At 41.4% G+C, this 15,162-nt stretch overlaps 1 protein-coding gene across 1 annotated transcript; it reads left to right on the top strand.

Annotated features, from left to right (window-relative positions):
- Positions 1 to 7,236: 7,236 nt before the first annotated feature.
- Positions 7,237 to 9,688, top strand: LOC117353679 (transcription factor Sox-17-alpha-A-like). The gene is made up of 2 exons (XM_033929884.1): positions 7,237 to 7,622; positions 8,337 to 9,688. Exons 1-2 carry the CDS (start codon positions 7,328 to 7,330, stop codon positions 9,215 to 9,217), a joined length of 1,176 nt encoding a protein of 391 aa, XP_033785775.1. The 5' UTR covers positions 7,237 to 7,327; the 3' UTR covers positions 9,218 to 9,688.
- Positions 9,689 to 15,162: the final 5,474 nt, after the last annotated feature.

The raw sequence follows: 15,162 nt of genomic DNA, 5'->3' as shown, positions 1-15,162 counted from the left end.
TTTCCGGGTACGCGTATTTTATGGTCGGATGTTATTCCGCGCCCGCGGTGTCTTGCGTCTCGGCGGTGGACCCGGGAGTTGGTGAAGTTTAACCGTCAGGTTGGGAAGTGGGTGGAGTCGCAAGGCGGTAAACAGCTGTTGCATGGGTGGGTTGAGGTAGGCTGTGGTGGGCTTTTCCATACAGATAGGGTGCATTTGTCTGACATTGGGTGGGATTTGCTTTTAGATGATTTTGCGGTGGGTTGTGAGTGTGTGCTGGGTTTGGGTTAGCCGCTGCTCTGTCGTTTGGGGGGGGCCTGTGGGACCTCAGGCCTGTGGCGGATCTCCCGAGCTACTCGGTCATTGGGGCTCATCGGGTGATGAGCGGTGGGCCGGCGGGGTGCCGTGCCTGGTGGGTCAGGTGACCCGGATAAAGGGGCATGAGGGACATGCCACCCCTCTGACCCTTGTTGAAGTGGCAGGGTCGAGGGCACTGAATGTTTGTTTTTGGTAGCTCGGGAGGAGCTCTTGGATTTATGTTAATTAAAGTTGATATGGAAATTATAATATGTTAATTTATTATTAATAAACTGAGCTGCGGCTAATTACCAAAATAGAGTTGGCGTGTTTGTTTAATAGGTAGGATGAGTATTGGGGGGATCTAGGGAATGGGTCACAGGGAACAAAGGAGCCCATCCAGATCCCGTTGTTATATGAACAAGAAGGAAAGGGGGAGAACTACAATAAATACAGGAAAGAGAACTTATATGGTAGAAAACAAAAGGACTAAGCGGATCAATGAGAAAAGAATAGTAGTATGGTTAGCCAAAGGCATCAATGAATAGAAAGCTTTTTAAAGCTCCTTCAAATTTGTCTAAATTTTGCTCTGCCCGAAGATAAGTAGGTAATGCATTCCAGAGTGTGGATGCGGTAACTGAGAATATTGTTGTTCTATAGGTATGTATTATATTTAAAGAACGAACCCAGAGCAGATGTTGTCCAGAGGATATTAAGGATCTATTAGATTTGTGGAGGGGCATAATAAAAAAACCCATCTAAGTCACCTTTTGAACTAAGGCCCTAAACGTTGAAAGTAGAAGCAGGAAAATGTCCATTCTCAAAAAAAACATCCAAAAGGAGGTTTTTTTTAAAAAAAAAAATAATAATAATAATGGACTGCCTCTACGTTCAGCTGTTTAAATGCCAAGACCACCACTATGTCTACACTTACCACATATAATAAACCATAAAAAAGCCTAAGCCCCAAACACCCAAAGCCAGGCCTTTTAGGCGAAGGAGGAGCCAGTCCTTCGCCTAAAAGCTGGATTTTGTAACCGGTGTCTGTCAAAAAGAACACCGGTTACAGAATCCACCCCCACCCCCACCCCAGCAACAATTGCGGCAGAAGAGATGGCTCATCTCCCCTGCCACGAAAGCGATACCACCAAGTGCTTGCCAAATGCGCCACTTGGGATCGCTATCACAGCAGGAGAGATGAGCCATCTCTCCTGCCGCGATCCACCCCTCCCCCTGATCAGATTGGGCAGGAGGGAGTCCAAGCCCTCCTGCCCTAGAGAAACCACCTACCCCTCACCCCCACTAAGATATGTAAAGGAGGGATCCCAGGCTCTCCTGCCCAGGAGAAACCACCTACCCCTCACCCCCACTAAGATACAGCAGGAGGGATCCCAGGCCCTCCTGCCCTCGGCGAACCATCCCCCACAATCGCCCCCCCGAACCCCTGATCGGCCTCCCACCCGCTGACTCCTTGACACCACCCTCCAACCCTCGAGACCCCTAATACCTCAAAAGAGTTGGCCAGCCGGCCGGGTCTCAAGCCCGTCCGTCCGGCAGGCCCGCCATCCGTCAAATGGCGGGCCTTAGGACCTGATTGGCCCAGGTGCCTCAAACCCCTCCCACAAGTGGGGCCTGAGGCGCCTGGGCCAACAGGAATCGGCCCAGTAGCATTATGCCCCTCCTGTGGGCGGGGCCTTAGGCACATGGGCTGGGTTGGGCTATTCTTATGTTCTTATGAGTTGCGTCTAAGTTCCTCAAAGGTGCCCAAACTGGCCAGACCATAGGAGGAACACAACACAATATTCTAAATGAGGTTTCACCAGAGTCTTATACAGGGGCATCAATATCTCCTTTTTCTTACTGGCTATACCTCTTCCTATGGACCCTAGCATCCTTTTAGCTTTCACTATCGCCTTTTTAACCTGTTTCAACCATCGTTCTCCATCCTTCTCCATCCCTCCTCCTCCTCCATCATTCCTCTCATCTTTCCCTCCCTTTCCTTCTCACACCCCCATTTTCCTCTTCCAATCTGCACTATTCCCTTCACTCCAATTCATTTTTCTCCCTGGTCCTATCTTCCTATCCCCTCATTCTTGAGTCTACATTAACTGTCCTCCCTCAATGCAGGCAGAGCTTTATCTGGGAGCCCTCTAATGGCAGAGTGGGGAAGGGGAGAACAGGAGATTGTAGTCAGAAGCAGTGAGCGGTATGTACGGGGACTTTGCTGTCCCCCACCACTTTGCACCGACGGTTTTAGCTTCAGCTGCCCTTAACCGTGGGCTGGCAGGACAATAGAGGTGTGGCTAACTGCAAAGCCAGGGAGGCTGTAAAGGTCACCCAGCGGACAGCTTTCAGCTGTGAAGGGAAAGAGCAGGCAAACGTTCAGGTGCGGGCAAGTCATTTCCTGAAGGCGAAGACACTAAGCAAAAGGCAAATCCCGTCTCCGTTCCTTTATCTTCGGGTTTATGAGTTTATGGGGGGGGTCCAACATTGTAAACAAGCAAATACATAATTTATCTTTTAATAATCACCGCAATTCTTCAATGCAGTGGTTTTATGAATTCTGCATTTTTGTTTTCAGTGTAGACAAGTTGCCAAGAAAATGTTTTACCTAGCACTCCCCTCCCTCCCTCTCCCAAAGTGACACATTCCATCAGCTGCCCCACCCCCACCCCCATATCCCACTCTCGCTTTTAGCATCACCAGTTTTTCTGACAGCCGTACAGCTTGGAATCAAAACACACCTCAATTTCCACAGAGCTCCAAAGGACTGTTGAGTTAGCTTTAGGACGATCAGAAACAACGTCTCTTTCTCTGTTTCTCTCCCCCCACCAAGCCAAAGCCATTAACTACCATAGGCTGTGCCTACAAATGCAGCGCTGCCTCCACATTTACAATCTACGGACCTGTTTCGTTCCAAGACTTTTCCCGGCAATAAGAGCTTGCAGTCTATTAGAATTCTGCTGCTTTGTGAAAGGTAACTTTTTTGTTTTGTGTTGCTTGTCCTGGAAAAAAAAAAAAGGATCTGCAGGAAAATAATGGTCAACAGACAAAAATTACATGAAATATTTATTGAGTACACTCTCGGGAATCTATACAATACATCGAGTTAGTCTAATAAAAGGCAATTCTGTATGTTTTCTTGAGCGTTTTTTTTAAACACTGTTGCCGCTTTTACATTCAGTAACTGGATGCTGAAAACATTATACTTGAGATCTCACCTTTCCTAGATTTATTTTTTTATTTTTTATTTTTTGTGATCTTTTTTTATTATTATTATTTTTATAAATCTTTATTAATTTTTAAATATTAACAGTGCAATACACAGGTATAAGAACATATAACAAGTCAAACTTTTTGATTCTGTTTTTTAGGATAATATGATCCGTTGGGATAGCTCCTAGAAAAATTCAGATAGGAAATAATCGCGAAAAGAAAAAAAAGGAAAACATATATCAGAAACACTGTAAATGATTTGTATGGAAATAGTGAGTTGATAGTAAATGCTTTCATTCTCAGACCACCCCTAGTTACGGACATTGCAGAAGTGGTTTGAACGAGTACCACATAGAGATTTGATTTGAATTTCCTGTTTCCCTCATCACCCCTGCCTTTATGAACACGTCCAACATTAAGGCCATTTCTTTACTAGTTTACATTCGGGAACCTTTCAAACTGCAAACAGGACAGGAAAAGAAAGGAACTGAACATCAGGTTCCAAATCCTACACACAAAACCAAACAAAAAACCCCCAAGGGCCTTGAAACAGATTCGAGGAGCTTAGATTCTCAATTAGCTAATTGGCTGATTCAGGTTTTAAGCACCTGTTACTAACCTCTAAAAGACGTCCCCCTCTCCCCCCCCCCCCCGAATAAGAATCTGAACACACTGAATATAATACACATCTTTCTTTTATTCAAAATAAACAAAATTCCCTAATCCACAAATATAACACGTTAATCGTAGCTGTAATCCGCATATTTATGGCATAGTTGGCTGATAGAGCCTTTCCCAGTTCTTTTTTTTTTGTTTGTTTTCAGACAGCAACTTTTATTCTCTTTTCAGGGGAAGCAGAGGAATGAAAATATAAGGACTGGGTGTTTGGATTGGTTACAAAAGTAAGGAAGAGTACGCCTCCCATTAGGGTAGCAGGTTGATCATGCTTTTCAGGCTCATTTCTGTGCGGTGGGTTTTTTCCTCTCTTAATTCCAACACTCCAGATAACTGACGCACAGATGAAAATAGTCATAGATTCTGCAGAACAGCGATGGGATTGTTTCTTTTATGTATTCTCTGATCCTTCTTGTTATATGTTCGCCTTAGCATTTAAAGATGCCAAATTTTTACTGTAACCAGACCCTTAAAAAAAAAAAAAAAAGATGCCTTATTTGGATTCCAGGTTTCAAAGATGAAGACATTAGGTTCGCACCCTGTTTTTCCTGGACTCATACTGGCGGGAGTTGCTAGGTAGGGACACTGGATCATCTGTTGTTCTATTGTCCTTTGATACTTAACTTTTGGAAGTCAATATGGGGACAGATTAGTACCATACTGGAGGCATCAATTCCATTGACGTATGAAGTAGTTATATGCGGAACGTTATTGCATATTAAGCCCCCCCCCTAGACCGCTATAAATGCCACCTTTTCCTTATTATGACTGGGACAGTCATGCAAATGATTACTCGCAATTGGAAGAATTGGAATCGCCTTAGTTTTCCTTTTTGTTGGGCGAGCTTATGTTTAACTTATAAATATCAGAAAATGAATGCTGACACGCTGGGGCATAATAAGATATTCAAATTAGTTTGGGGTCCATTGACGACTTGTGTAGATTTGCTATAGTTGTCCTTTATCTTTATCTTTATTTTCTGTTGTTTTTCACCCACACATCTGGGGGGGGGGGGGGGGCGGCGGGAGCGGGGGGGGGGGGTTATATCTTTTGTTTTGGTATTATTCCTGATGGTAATGATGGATGGGGGAAGGAATTTTTATCTTTTGTATAGATACTGACTGATTGATTATTGGTTGATTAGCATTATTTGTATATACATTGTATTGCACTTTTTGTTGGCATTAAAAACTAAATAAAGTTTAAAAAAAAAACCTACACCTTTTGTGTACTAATATCTAATGTGTACTAATACTAATATTCTAACGCCAGATGGAAATTTTTCCAATGGAATATCATGGTATGGACTATTCACTATATCAGGGTGTACGGTGTGTTATACTTACATTTTAGATTATTTGTTATTGGGAGAGACTGCAGAAAAGTTTCCAGCCCAACCAAGAAGAAAATGATGTGGAGCCATGAAATTTATTCCACACTTTTCGTTTCATTTCATATCATTGAACCGAAAAGTGTCAAGAAAAATGTGGAGTAACTTGAAAGCTTCATGGCTCTACCTCATTCTCTTCTTGGTCGGGCCGAGAATTTTTCAACAGCCCCTTCTAACTCTTCGTGATGTGGTTGTATGTGATTTTCTAATATGTTATGATCTGATATATGATATTTTCTGAGTTTATGTTGCTGTTAAGTCACTTTAGGGTACCGCCGTTAAAGGTTTGCTCCCATTTTGTATGCTCATGGGAAAATACAAATAGGGCCCTTAAAATGTTCCATAGTAAAGCAGGAAACACAATATAATGCGGAAAAAAAAAAATCAGATGCAATAAATGTAAATTGCCAATCCAATTGTGAACACAATTATTTCCTCAGCTTCTGCTTTAAAGGTTTTATTCTCCAAACAAAATGTTTCCTCTAAACATAAAAAATATTGAGAGAAAAGTAGGATATATAAGGCTTTGCTGTGCTACTTGCCCATTTTCTAAGACAAGATCCACTTCTGTCTTGTTTTGTTGGTTTGTCTGCTTAGCTGTCCAAACAGAGATGTCATTAACCATACAGATGTCTTTGATCTCATGCAAACTTGAGGATTTTCTGATAAGCACCGATGCCTTTGATAGAAGTCAAACAACATAAAACCCCTTCAGTACAAAATAAAAAAATTCTTTAAGATTCATCTCTCATTGGGTAACTCAGCTGAATGTTGCTTCTATTTCATGTAAGACACACAATAAAACAAAGTTAGTTGGTTTACATATACATGTTTTGGTATATAAACACAAAGTGAAGCATTAGAAAACTGGTCCATTTGGAGAATTATTTGCATCTTAGAATTGTATGGAGATGTAGTGTAAATATTAATATAATAGCTTGAACACTTTAATCAATACAGTATTATTAACATTACATCCTTATAGAATTCATAAAACTATCAATACTTAAATAGAAAAAAATAAGAATAGAAATTCTAATATGCAGGGGCCGCTGAAAAGTTCTCAGCCCAGCCATGACCAGAATGAGGTGGAGCCATGAAATTTACAAGTTATTCCACGCTTTTCGTTTCATTTCATATCACTGAAACGACGTGTCAAGAAAAGCGTGGAATGACTTGTAAGTTTCACGGCTCCACCTCATTCGCTTCTTGGTTGGGCCGAGAACTTTTCAGCAGCCCCTCACAGTTTTCTGTGCTATCATTTCGACCGTCTGGACTTGTGCCTTATTTTTTCTAAAAGAGTTTAATTTCCAGAAGTTAGATCTTAATTCTAGCAAGAAACTGAAGGTTTGAAATGAGGAATATCACAGCATTCGGGGTAGAAACGGACTCTTAAGGTTTCACAGATCTTTCAGTGTGCACACTTCCTGCTATTAACTGCAGGCTTTAAGCATTAAGAATCTCACACCCACAGTCCAGCCTTTGCAAGCTCTCCTTGAAGCGGCACCAGCATACAATACAGGTGCGGCGCGAGGATTAAGGGTGAGATCAGAAAAAGGGCGGCGCTTAGTCCCTCGCTGGCTCCTCACACCTTTTCCGTCAAAGCCCCTCCTCCGAACGCTGATTGGCCGGAGCTCTGGTTAAAGCCTTCGGCTAGCTGACCGCCCTGGGAGCTCGTGGTGTGCGTTAGCGTTCGAGGCTGCGCTGGAGTAGAGGCGCTCCCTACCGCAAGCTTTAGGACCCTGAGTCCCCCGCAGCACCGGGACAGCGATGAGCAGCCCTGATGCGGGTTACGCCAGTGACGAGCAGAGCCAAGGACAGTGCTCGGTGGCCAGGATGATGCCCGCCGTGGGTCATTGTCAGTGGGCGGCAGAGTCTCTGAGCCCCCTGGGAGCGGGGAAGCAGAAGAGCGAGACGGGATCCAGCAATTCAGGGAACCGCGGCAAAGCGGAGCCCCGCATCCGCCGCCCCATGAACGCCTTCATGGTCTGGGCTAAGGACGAGCGCAAGAGACTGGCGCAGCAAAACCCCGACCTGCACAACGCCGAGCTGAGCAAAATGTTGGGTGAGTCAATCTCTGATGAAATAGGCGCCTATAGTGAGACATAGTGTCATTTTACTGAATACAGACTTCTCCTTTCCTCATGTACTTCCCTTGACTGTCAAATAATTTATAGTTCTTTTCCCTTCCTTTCCCTGTGTTTTTGGGTTTCTTAAGTTTGTCATTAGTCATTCAAAACTCAGTTCTTGTTATGTGTTGTATTGTTCCCTAGATTTTGTACTTTTAGTGTTATGTACATGGCTTAGAATTATGATTAAGCGATTAATCAAAACCATATTCAACTTGAACCTTGATTTTCTGACTTTGCCACAAGAAGATCTGCGAAGCTAGTGTTTTAAGCTTTTATTAAATGTGATGGGGTTAGATTTATGAATGGATGGTATCTTGCATCTTGATTAAAAGGGATTTGCTGTAGTTGATTGCTACTTCTTTTTTTTTTTTTATTTTATTTTATTTATAAGATTTTCCATTTTAATACAAGCATTACATTATACAATGCAAAAGATCCAGAAAAAATATTTCAACAAAACTTATTGCTACTTCTTAATTGGTTTTCTGATAATTTTAGGATCTATGACTAATTTATATTGCATTAGTTTTGTCAGAAAACTACCCGAGAAATACAATAAGCTGCACTAATAAAAAGGTACTGAGTAAGATATTCTTCATCTTTGATCTATTTGTCATTTCAATAATTGGCTACTTTTGTCCCCATAGGTAAATCGTGGAAATCTCTGTCCTTGGTAGAAAAGAGACCATTTGTTGAAGAGGCTGAAAGGCTGAGAGTACAACACATGCAGGACCACCCAAACTACAAGTACAGGCCAAGAAGAAGAAAACAAGTGAAGAGAATCAAGCGCGCTGAACCCGGCTTCTTACACGGCATAGCGGAGCAGCAAGGGACCAGGATGAGCGGTGAGGGCAGAATGTGTCTCGAAAGCCTGGGCTTTCATGAGCAGGAGTATCGCCCGGTGCAGCACAGCCAGCTGCTGCCCATGAACCAGTACAGGGACTGCCAGGCCCTGGCTCCACACTATGAGAGTAGTTACAACTTACCTACTCCCGAGACTTCCCCTCTGGACATGGTTGAGACCGATCCCGTGTTTTTTGCATCCCATTTTCAGGAAAATTGTCAGATGATGCCTTACAACTACCATCAAGTTGGCGACTACTCTTCCCAGCAGGAAAGCCATACCAACGGCACCCTGGGAAGGCACCTATCCCCCCCTGACCAAATTGTGCAGGTGAACTCTCTCCAGAGTGTGATGAGCTGCCAGGCCTCACCACACATTTACTACAACCAGTTGTGCCCACCGGGCAATGCGAGAAGCCACCAAGTACAGCAAGCTGGGCAACCTTCTCCCCCACCCGAGTCCCACCCCATGGACAACCTCGGGCACTTGCAGCAGGCTGAGCTCTTGGGGGATGTAGATCACAGTGAATTTGAGCAGTACCTTCATTTTGTCTCTAGTAAATCAGAGCCAGGACTGGTATTTCACGGGCACGAGACAAATGTGCTTAGCGCAGATAACCTGACTTCTTCCGTCCTCTCAGATGCAAGTTCTGCTGTATATTACTGCAACTACTCCAACGTGTGAAAGATAATATATTTCAGCTGACAACCTGCAGTGTTCAACTGCTTTGGTTTAAATATGGGACAAGCTCAGCCTGGTCAGGTTCGTTTTCATCTTTCTGGTTTTAATTGAAAGATTTGTACTGAAGAGTTTTCTACTCTTATTTATGTAATTTATTTTTTTAAAGTTAACTCTAAATGAGCTGCAGTACTATATTGTTTTAATTTGTCCCCAGTGTTTGGGGGATGATTTACAGGAATGACAGTATGCAAAAATATAGATCAATGTGTTGCATTTAAATATTAGATTAATTTTTTTTTTTTTACCTTATGAGTAATTATTAGATCTTTAAGAGATCATTGTTGCATAAAATGTGAATCAAAACTTTGGTGTGCACATCTACACGATTTCTATATGCTTTATGTGTTAAAATTTTGTAAAATAAATTTTGTATTTTTTGCACTTTTACAAATAAATCAAAGTAAATATTGGGTGCATGGAGAGTGTTTATTTCCTTATTATCGTTGATAAAAGAAAAAAATTCATAAATAAAGGGGCAAGCCCTTTTTGTTTTTGTTTTTATAACTAGAGTTGCAGGGTCTTTGTATGCAAGTTGCAGTTCATGAGTCCCCGGATAAACAAAGGACACTTTTTTTACGAAGGTGCGCTAGCGTTTTTAGTGCATGCGCTGGATTAGTGCGTGCTATAGTGCGTGCTAGCTGAAAATTTACCACCTGCTCAAAAAGAGTCAGTAGCGGCTAGCGCGCGGGGCAATATAGCACGAGCTATTCCACGCGTTAAAGCCCTAGCACACCTTTGTAAAAGGAGCCCAAAGTGTCTGTGGCTCTCGGGGAACATAACTCATTAATTATATCGCTAAAATCTTCCCAAAGGACAACTCTCACACATAACTGTACACACGACACCCTGACTACATGTAGCTAAGAGCTTCACTCAGCTGAGAGATCTAGATTTCAACCTGACTGACTGGTTTTCCCTATCCATGGAGAGTTTGTGTTTTGGAGTCTAGTCTGTGCCCTTGCCAATCTGCTAATTAGTTAGTAAAGAGCCAGCAATGCTTGCAAAAATTAGACTAGCTTTGCAGGTCATACAGCAATTAAGAAGGGCCGCTGAAAAGTTCTTTATCCCAGTCAAGAAGAGAATGACGTGGAGCCATGAAACTTACAAGTTATTCCACACTTTTCTTGAGACTTTTCATTTCATATCATTGAAATGAAAAGTGTCAAGAAAAGTATGGAATAACTTGTACGTTTCGTGGGTTCATGCCATTTTCTTCTTGGTTGGGCTGTGAAGAACTTTGCAGCGGCCCCTGTAACTATCTCACAAACTTCATGCGCTATAAAGAAATTTGAACCGCATTTTATGCGTGGTAAATCGTTTCGGAAAGGAGTGCGGCTTACCTTCTCAGGATAATGAAAATGTGAAAAGGGCAGAGGTCAACAAAACTTGACAAGTTTCTCAAAAGAAAAACCAAGTTACATTTTCAGACTAATTTATAATAATAACAGCTTATATACCGCAATACCGTGAAGTTCTATGCGGTTTACAAAGATTAAGCAAAGGTACAAATTGATTGACTTTAAGAGGGGAGGAAGAAAGAGGGTTAATAGGACAGGAAATCCATTTTTGAGGAGAGAGTGATCAATTTATGTTCAATAATTTTTATTGAATTATAATAACAAAATCATACATATAATAAAACTTACAGAGAATATTATTCCAACATAATTAATATAAATATAGACTAATTTAAATCACTATTACTACAACTGATTGTAAAACCGCTTAGATAACCTTGATAGGCGGTATATAAAAATCCTGATAAACTTAAACTTAAACTATATAACTGGCTAGTCTGAAGTTGCTTAAGTGTGACTTTAATTGATATCATTCCTGTTTATTTTCCCTCACGATATGCGACTTTTTAATAATGCAATAATGCCCTACACAGATGTTTCAGGCTAGAACTACTGAAGAGGCCCAGAAATAGTCACAGTTGCAAAAGAGAGAGGATCTGCGTTGTTGATAATAAACCAAAAATGAAAGTTCATTGGTAGCAGTGATCTCAGGCTACTGATAATTTCAAAGCCAAACGCCCAGCGCAGGAACAGTTTTGGAGAGAGCTAGGTGAGGGAAGCAATGATTGTACTGTTCAGTTTATACTTGTTCATTGTGCTGTGAAGCTTCTTTAAAAAAAAAAAAAAAAAAATCTTTATTAATGTTCAAACTAATACAAAGTGCCAGGAATTATACAGACATTAATAATCAACGTAAGCACTTAAATGCTGTGAAGCTTCTAATTTTCATTCTCTGAAAATAAAAAAATTGCAAAGTGAATAATTGAAAATGTAATAACAAATAATGCAGTTTTTCTAATCGGTATCTCGCATAGAAGAGAGACAGACAGACACGCTGAGATAGGAAATCTCATCCTAAGTACCATTTCATATTACAAACTATATATTTACAAAAACTTATACTGCAATTGGCACTCTGCAATGGACAGTTTTGGTCTCTTCTTGCAATAAATAGTGCCATAGTCACTGGGGAGTATGCTGTTTCCTTACTGCTGGTAAATTAATTGATACAATCATAATTTGTGTACAGCCTCGTTGAGACCGAGGGATGATTTTATATACAAAACCATTTGAAAGATCCGTTTCCGCTTCCGTGCATATTTCCACAACAGCGACAAATGTTGCATTGTAGAGCAATGCTATGTGTTGGCCTGTAAAAATATTACGGCATAGTTTTATTTCACTCTGAAAATCATGCATTTCACCTGAAAAGTTAACAATGATTAGAATTTATAGGGTGGCTTTAAAAATCACAGGCCTGGCAGGCAACATAGCAGCAGTCTCGGGAACTAAAACATTTGCTCTGCACTTAAATTTACAGCCCAAAACATCATCAAGGTTTTTAATTTTATAGAAGTCTTTACACAAACCAATTTAAATTGAAAAATACAAACATTTGAAACATTATAATTTTGTATTTAAACTTAATAAGTATTAGTAAATGTCAAAACGCATCTTCTTCCTCTAGAGCAGGGGTAGGTAGTTTTGGTCCTCAAGAGCCGGAGCCAGGTCAGGTTTTCTGGATCTCCACCATGAATATGTATGAGATGCATTTGCATGCACTGCCTTCTTGAGATGCAAATCTATCTCATGCATATCTATTGTGGATATCCTGAAAACCTGACCTGGCTCCGGCTCTCGAGGACCGGAATTGCCTACCCCTGCTCTAGAAGAACATTGTAGCTGTGTTTGTTGTGAATGTTTTGGATTAATAAATTTTCATTTAAAAAATTGGACCTCAAAAAATTAGCCATAAACTCGGTCCTTTCTTTGTTATTATTAACCTTCCCCAAATTTCATAGCTCCAAAACCAGGCTTTAGTGACTGTAAATGACAGTTTTATGCTTTTAAAATATCCTTAAGTCAGTCCCCTGCCTGGAACTCTTGATCAGCCATGCTTTTTTTATTATTATTTAAATCAACTTTTCTGCAGCGGTTTGCACAGGGCTCATTGTGATGTAAAGTAAATGATTAGATCCAACTGTCTTTCTGGATCCAAACTCAGATCGGCACTTTAATTTTCGTGTTTCTCTTCTTTCATTTGTATGACACTGTTTTTGATTAAAAATCAATAAAGAATTTAAAAAAAATTTGTCACTCAAGGTGGCCAAGTAGCTTTCAAATATCAAGATAAATTTGATCGAAGTGAACTTCAGTCACAGAAGCTAAAAATGATGCCCACAACTGTTAATGAAATTTGGCTTGAGGTTAATGGGGAGTGATTACTACTAGGTCACTATTATTACAGCAAGGATAACATCAAATAGGATTTTTTTTTTTCCTTAATTGGTATAATTGACAGTTCGCATGAAAACATATGCTACTAATATCTAAACACATTTTGTTGTTTTCAGTTCATAAATTATACATCTCATCTTTTAGTCAACTGTAATGGTAAATACATTACATTCTGCATTTAACAAATATGAGGTCAGTTTATAATCATCTGTACTGGAAAAAGTATTCAAACCTATATATTCAGCCTGAAAATCTGTCCACACCATCCCCCTTTTCCCTTCAGCAGGTTCTCAGCAATTTCCTGTTTGGGTGGTCAGAGTTTCAAGTCAATTGGAGAACCCCTTGAATTAGAAAAAAAAAAGTTTGGACCCCAAATCTGGATCTAAACTTTTCTTTGGAATTTTTGTATAACTACCAGCTAGTGTGAGCTTAAAACATTCACGACTAAAAAAAAAAAAAGAGAATTTAACTTTAATCTGAGCCCAAAAGCCTTATATGCTTTCTGTACAAAGCACTAGGGGCCGCTGAAAAGTTCTCAGCTCAACCAAGAAGAGAATGACGTAGTAGAGCCATTAAACCTACATGTTATTCCACAGTTTTCTTGACACTTTTGTTTCAATGATATGAAATGAAAAGTGTCAAGAAAATGTGGAATAACCTGTAAATTTCATGGCTCCACACCAAGCTCGTCTTGGCTGGGCCGAGAACTTTTCAGCGGCCCCTAGTAGCTGTAAGTACCTTTCTACTTACACAATCCTGAGAGTACTATCCGGTCCTTGAGTCAAAGCGCACCTTTTTTGAATTGATCCCACATCGATGAACCGGGAACAGTTTATATAAAGCTGCTAAACAAAAAAAAAAAAAACAAGCAGCTAAACAAAATAAAACAACACAACATTTTTTTCCCAGTTTTATGATACCATTTTCGCTGTATTTCGAATCCTGCTCCCCAGATATCAGGTGATAAGTAGTAAAATAAGCCCCCTCTCTCCCCCCAAAACATGGTATCAACCTAATGCATCTTAAAATGTCAGCATAGCATACATACCTTTGACTCTGATATTTCATCAGTAGATTTTTATTACCCATCCTATACTCTAAATGATCGCATGACTTCCATTGTGATACCTATGCTATTCTATTTTGCTTCTTACTGTACTGAGATATTAAATGAATCCGCATAAAGCAGTGCTCTGGCTTCCCAAACCGTTATGGACTAGATTCACTAATCGTGTACTGATCGGTTTGTGACCCGATTTCCCTCCGACCTGATTCACTAACTTGTGTCCCGACCATCCTCCGATCCATGCATGAAAATAAGGGGGAATGGTGTTCAAATGATGGCAGGCAGCGATTCACTAACAAAAACCCTGCAACACCGACTGGGCTGGCCGATCACAAACAAGCGACTGCTGAGGACCAGTCACTCAGGTCCTTTCCGACTGCCCTGCCTTCTGCCACCCTGCTCTCTGCCCTGTTTTCTGCCCCAAACTCCTGCAGCCCCAATCTCCTCTACCTGCCCCGAATCTCTCCTGTCAGCCCTGAATCTCTCCTGCCAGCCCTGAATCTCTCCTGCCAGCCCTGAATCTCTCCTGCCTGCCCTGAATCTCTCCTGCTAGCTGCGAATCTCTCCTGCCTGCCCCGAATCTCTCCTGCCTACCCAGAATCTCTCCTGCCAGCCGCAAATCTCTCCTGCTACCTGTGAATCTCTCTTGCCTGCCCCAAATCTCTCCTGCCCCCCCCACCCCCCACACTCTCCCACCCTTCCCCGCAGTGCAAGCCCATGGTTTTAACCCATGGTCTTAAAGCGGGTTAAAACTACAGGCTTGGGAAGAAAAACAAACAAAAAATAAAAGAAATGTCCCTGCTCTGCCAAGCAGAAAGGGCCAGCACATGTGCAGACCATCAGCGATGCGACTGAGTCTGTTGGAGGCATGATTCCGATCGCCCTCATTTGCATGAGGGCGATTCGTGAATCAGCTCCCCAGACACGGATCGTATCCCTCACGGATCAGATCCGATCTGTGCCCTTAGTGAATCTAGCCCTATGAATTTAGGTCCTCAATGACGGGCAAGAGGAAGTAGATTTCAAGTACTTACATGCATTTTATTCCCTAAGCAAAACAAAAGCCC

Source organism: Geotrypetes seraphini, chromosome 2 (genome assembly GCF_902459505.1).
Source record: "Geotrypetes seraphini chromosome 2, aGeoSer1.1, whole genome shotgun sequence".
NCBI lineage: Eukaryota > Metazoa > Chordata > Amphibia > Gymnophiona > Dermophiidae > Geotrypetes > Geotrypetes seraphini.
This window is presented reverse-complemented; position numbering and strand designations above follow the sequence as displayed.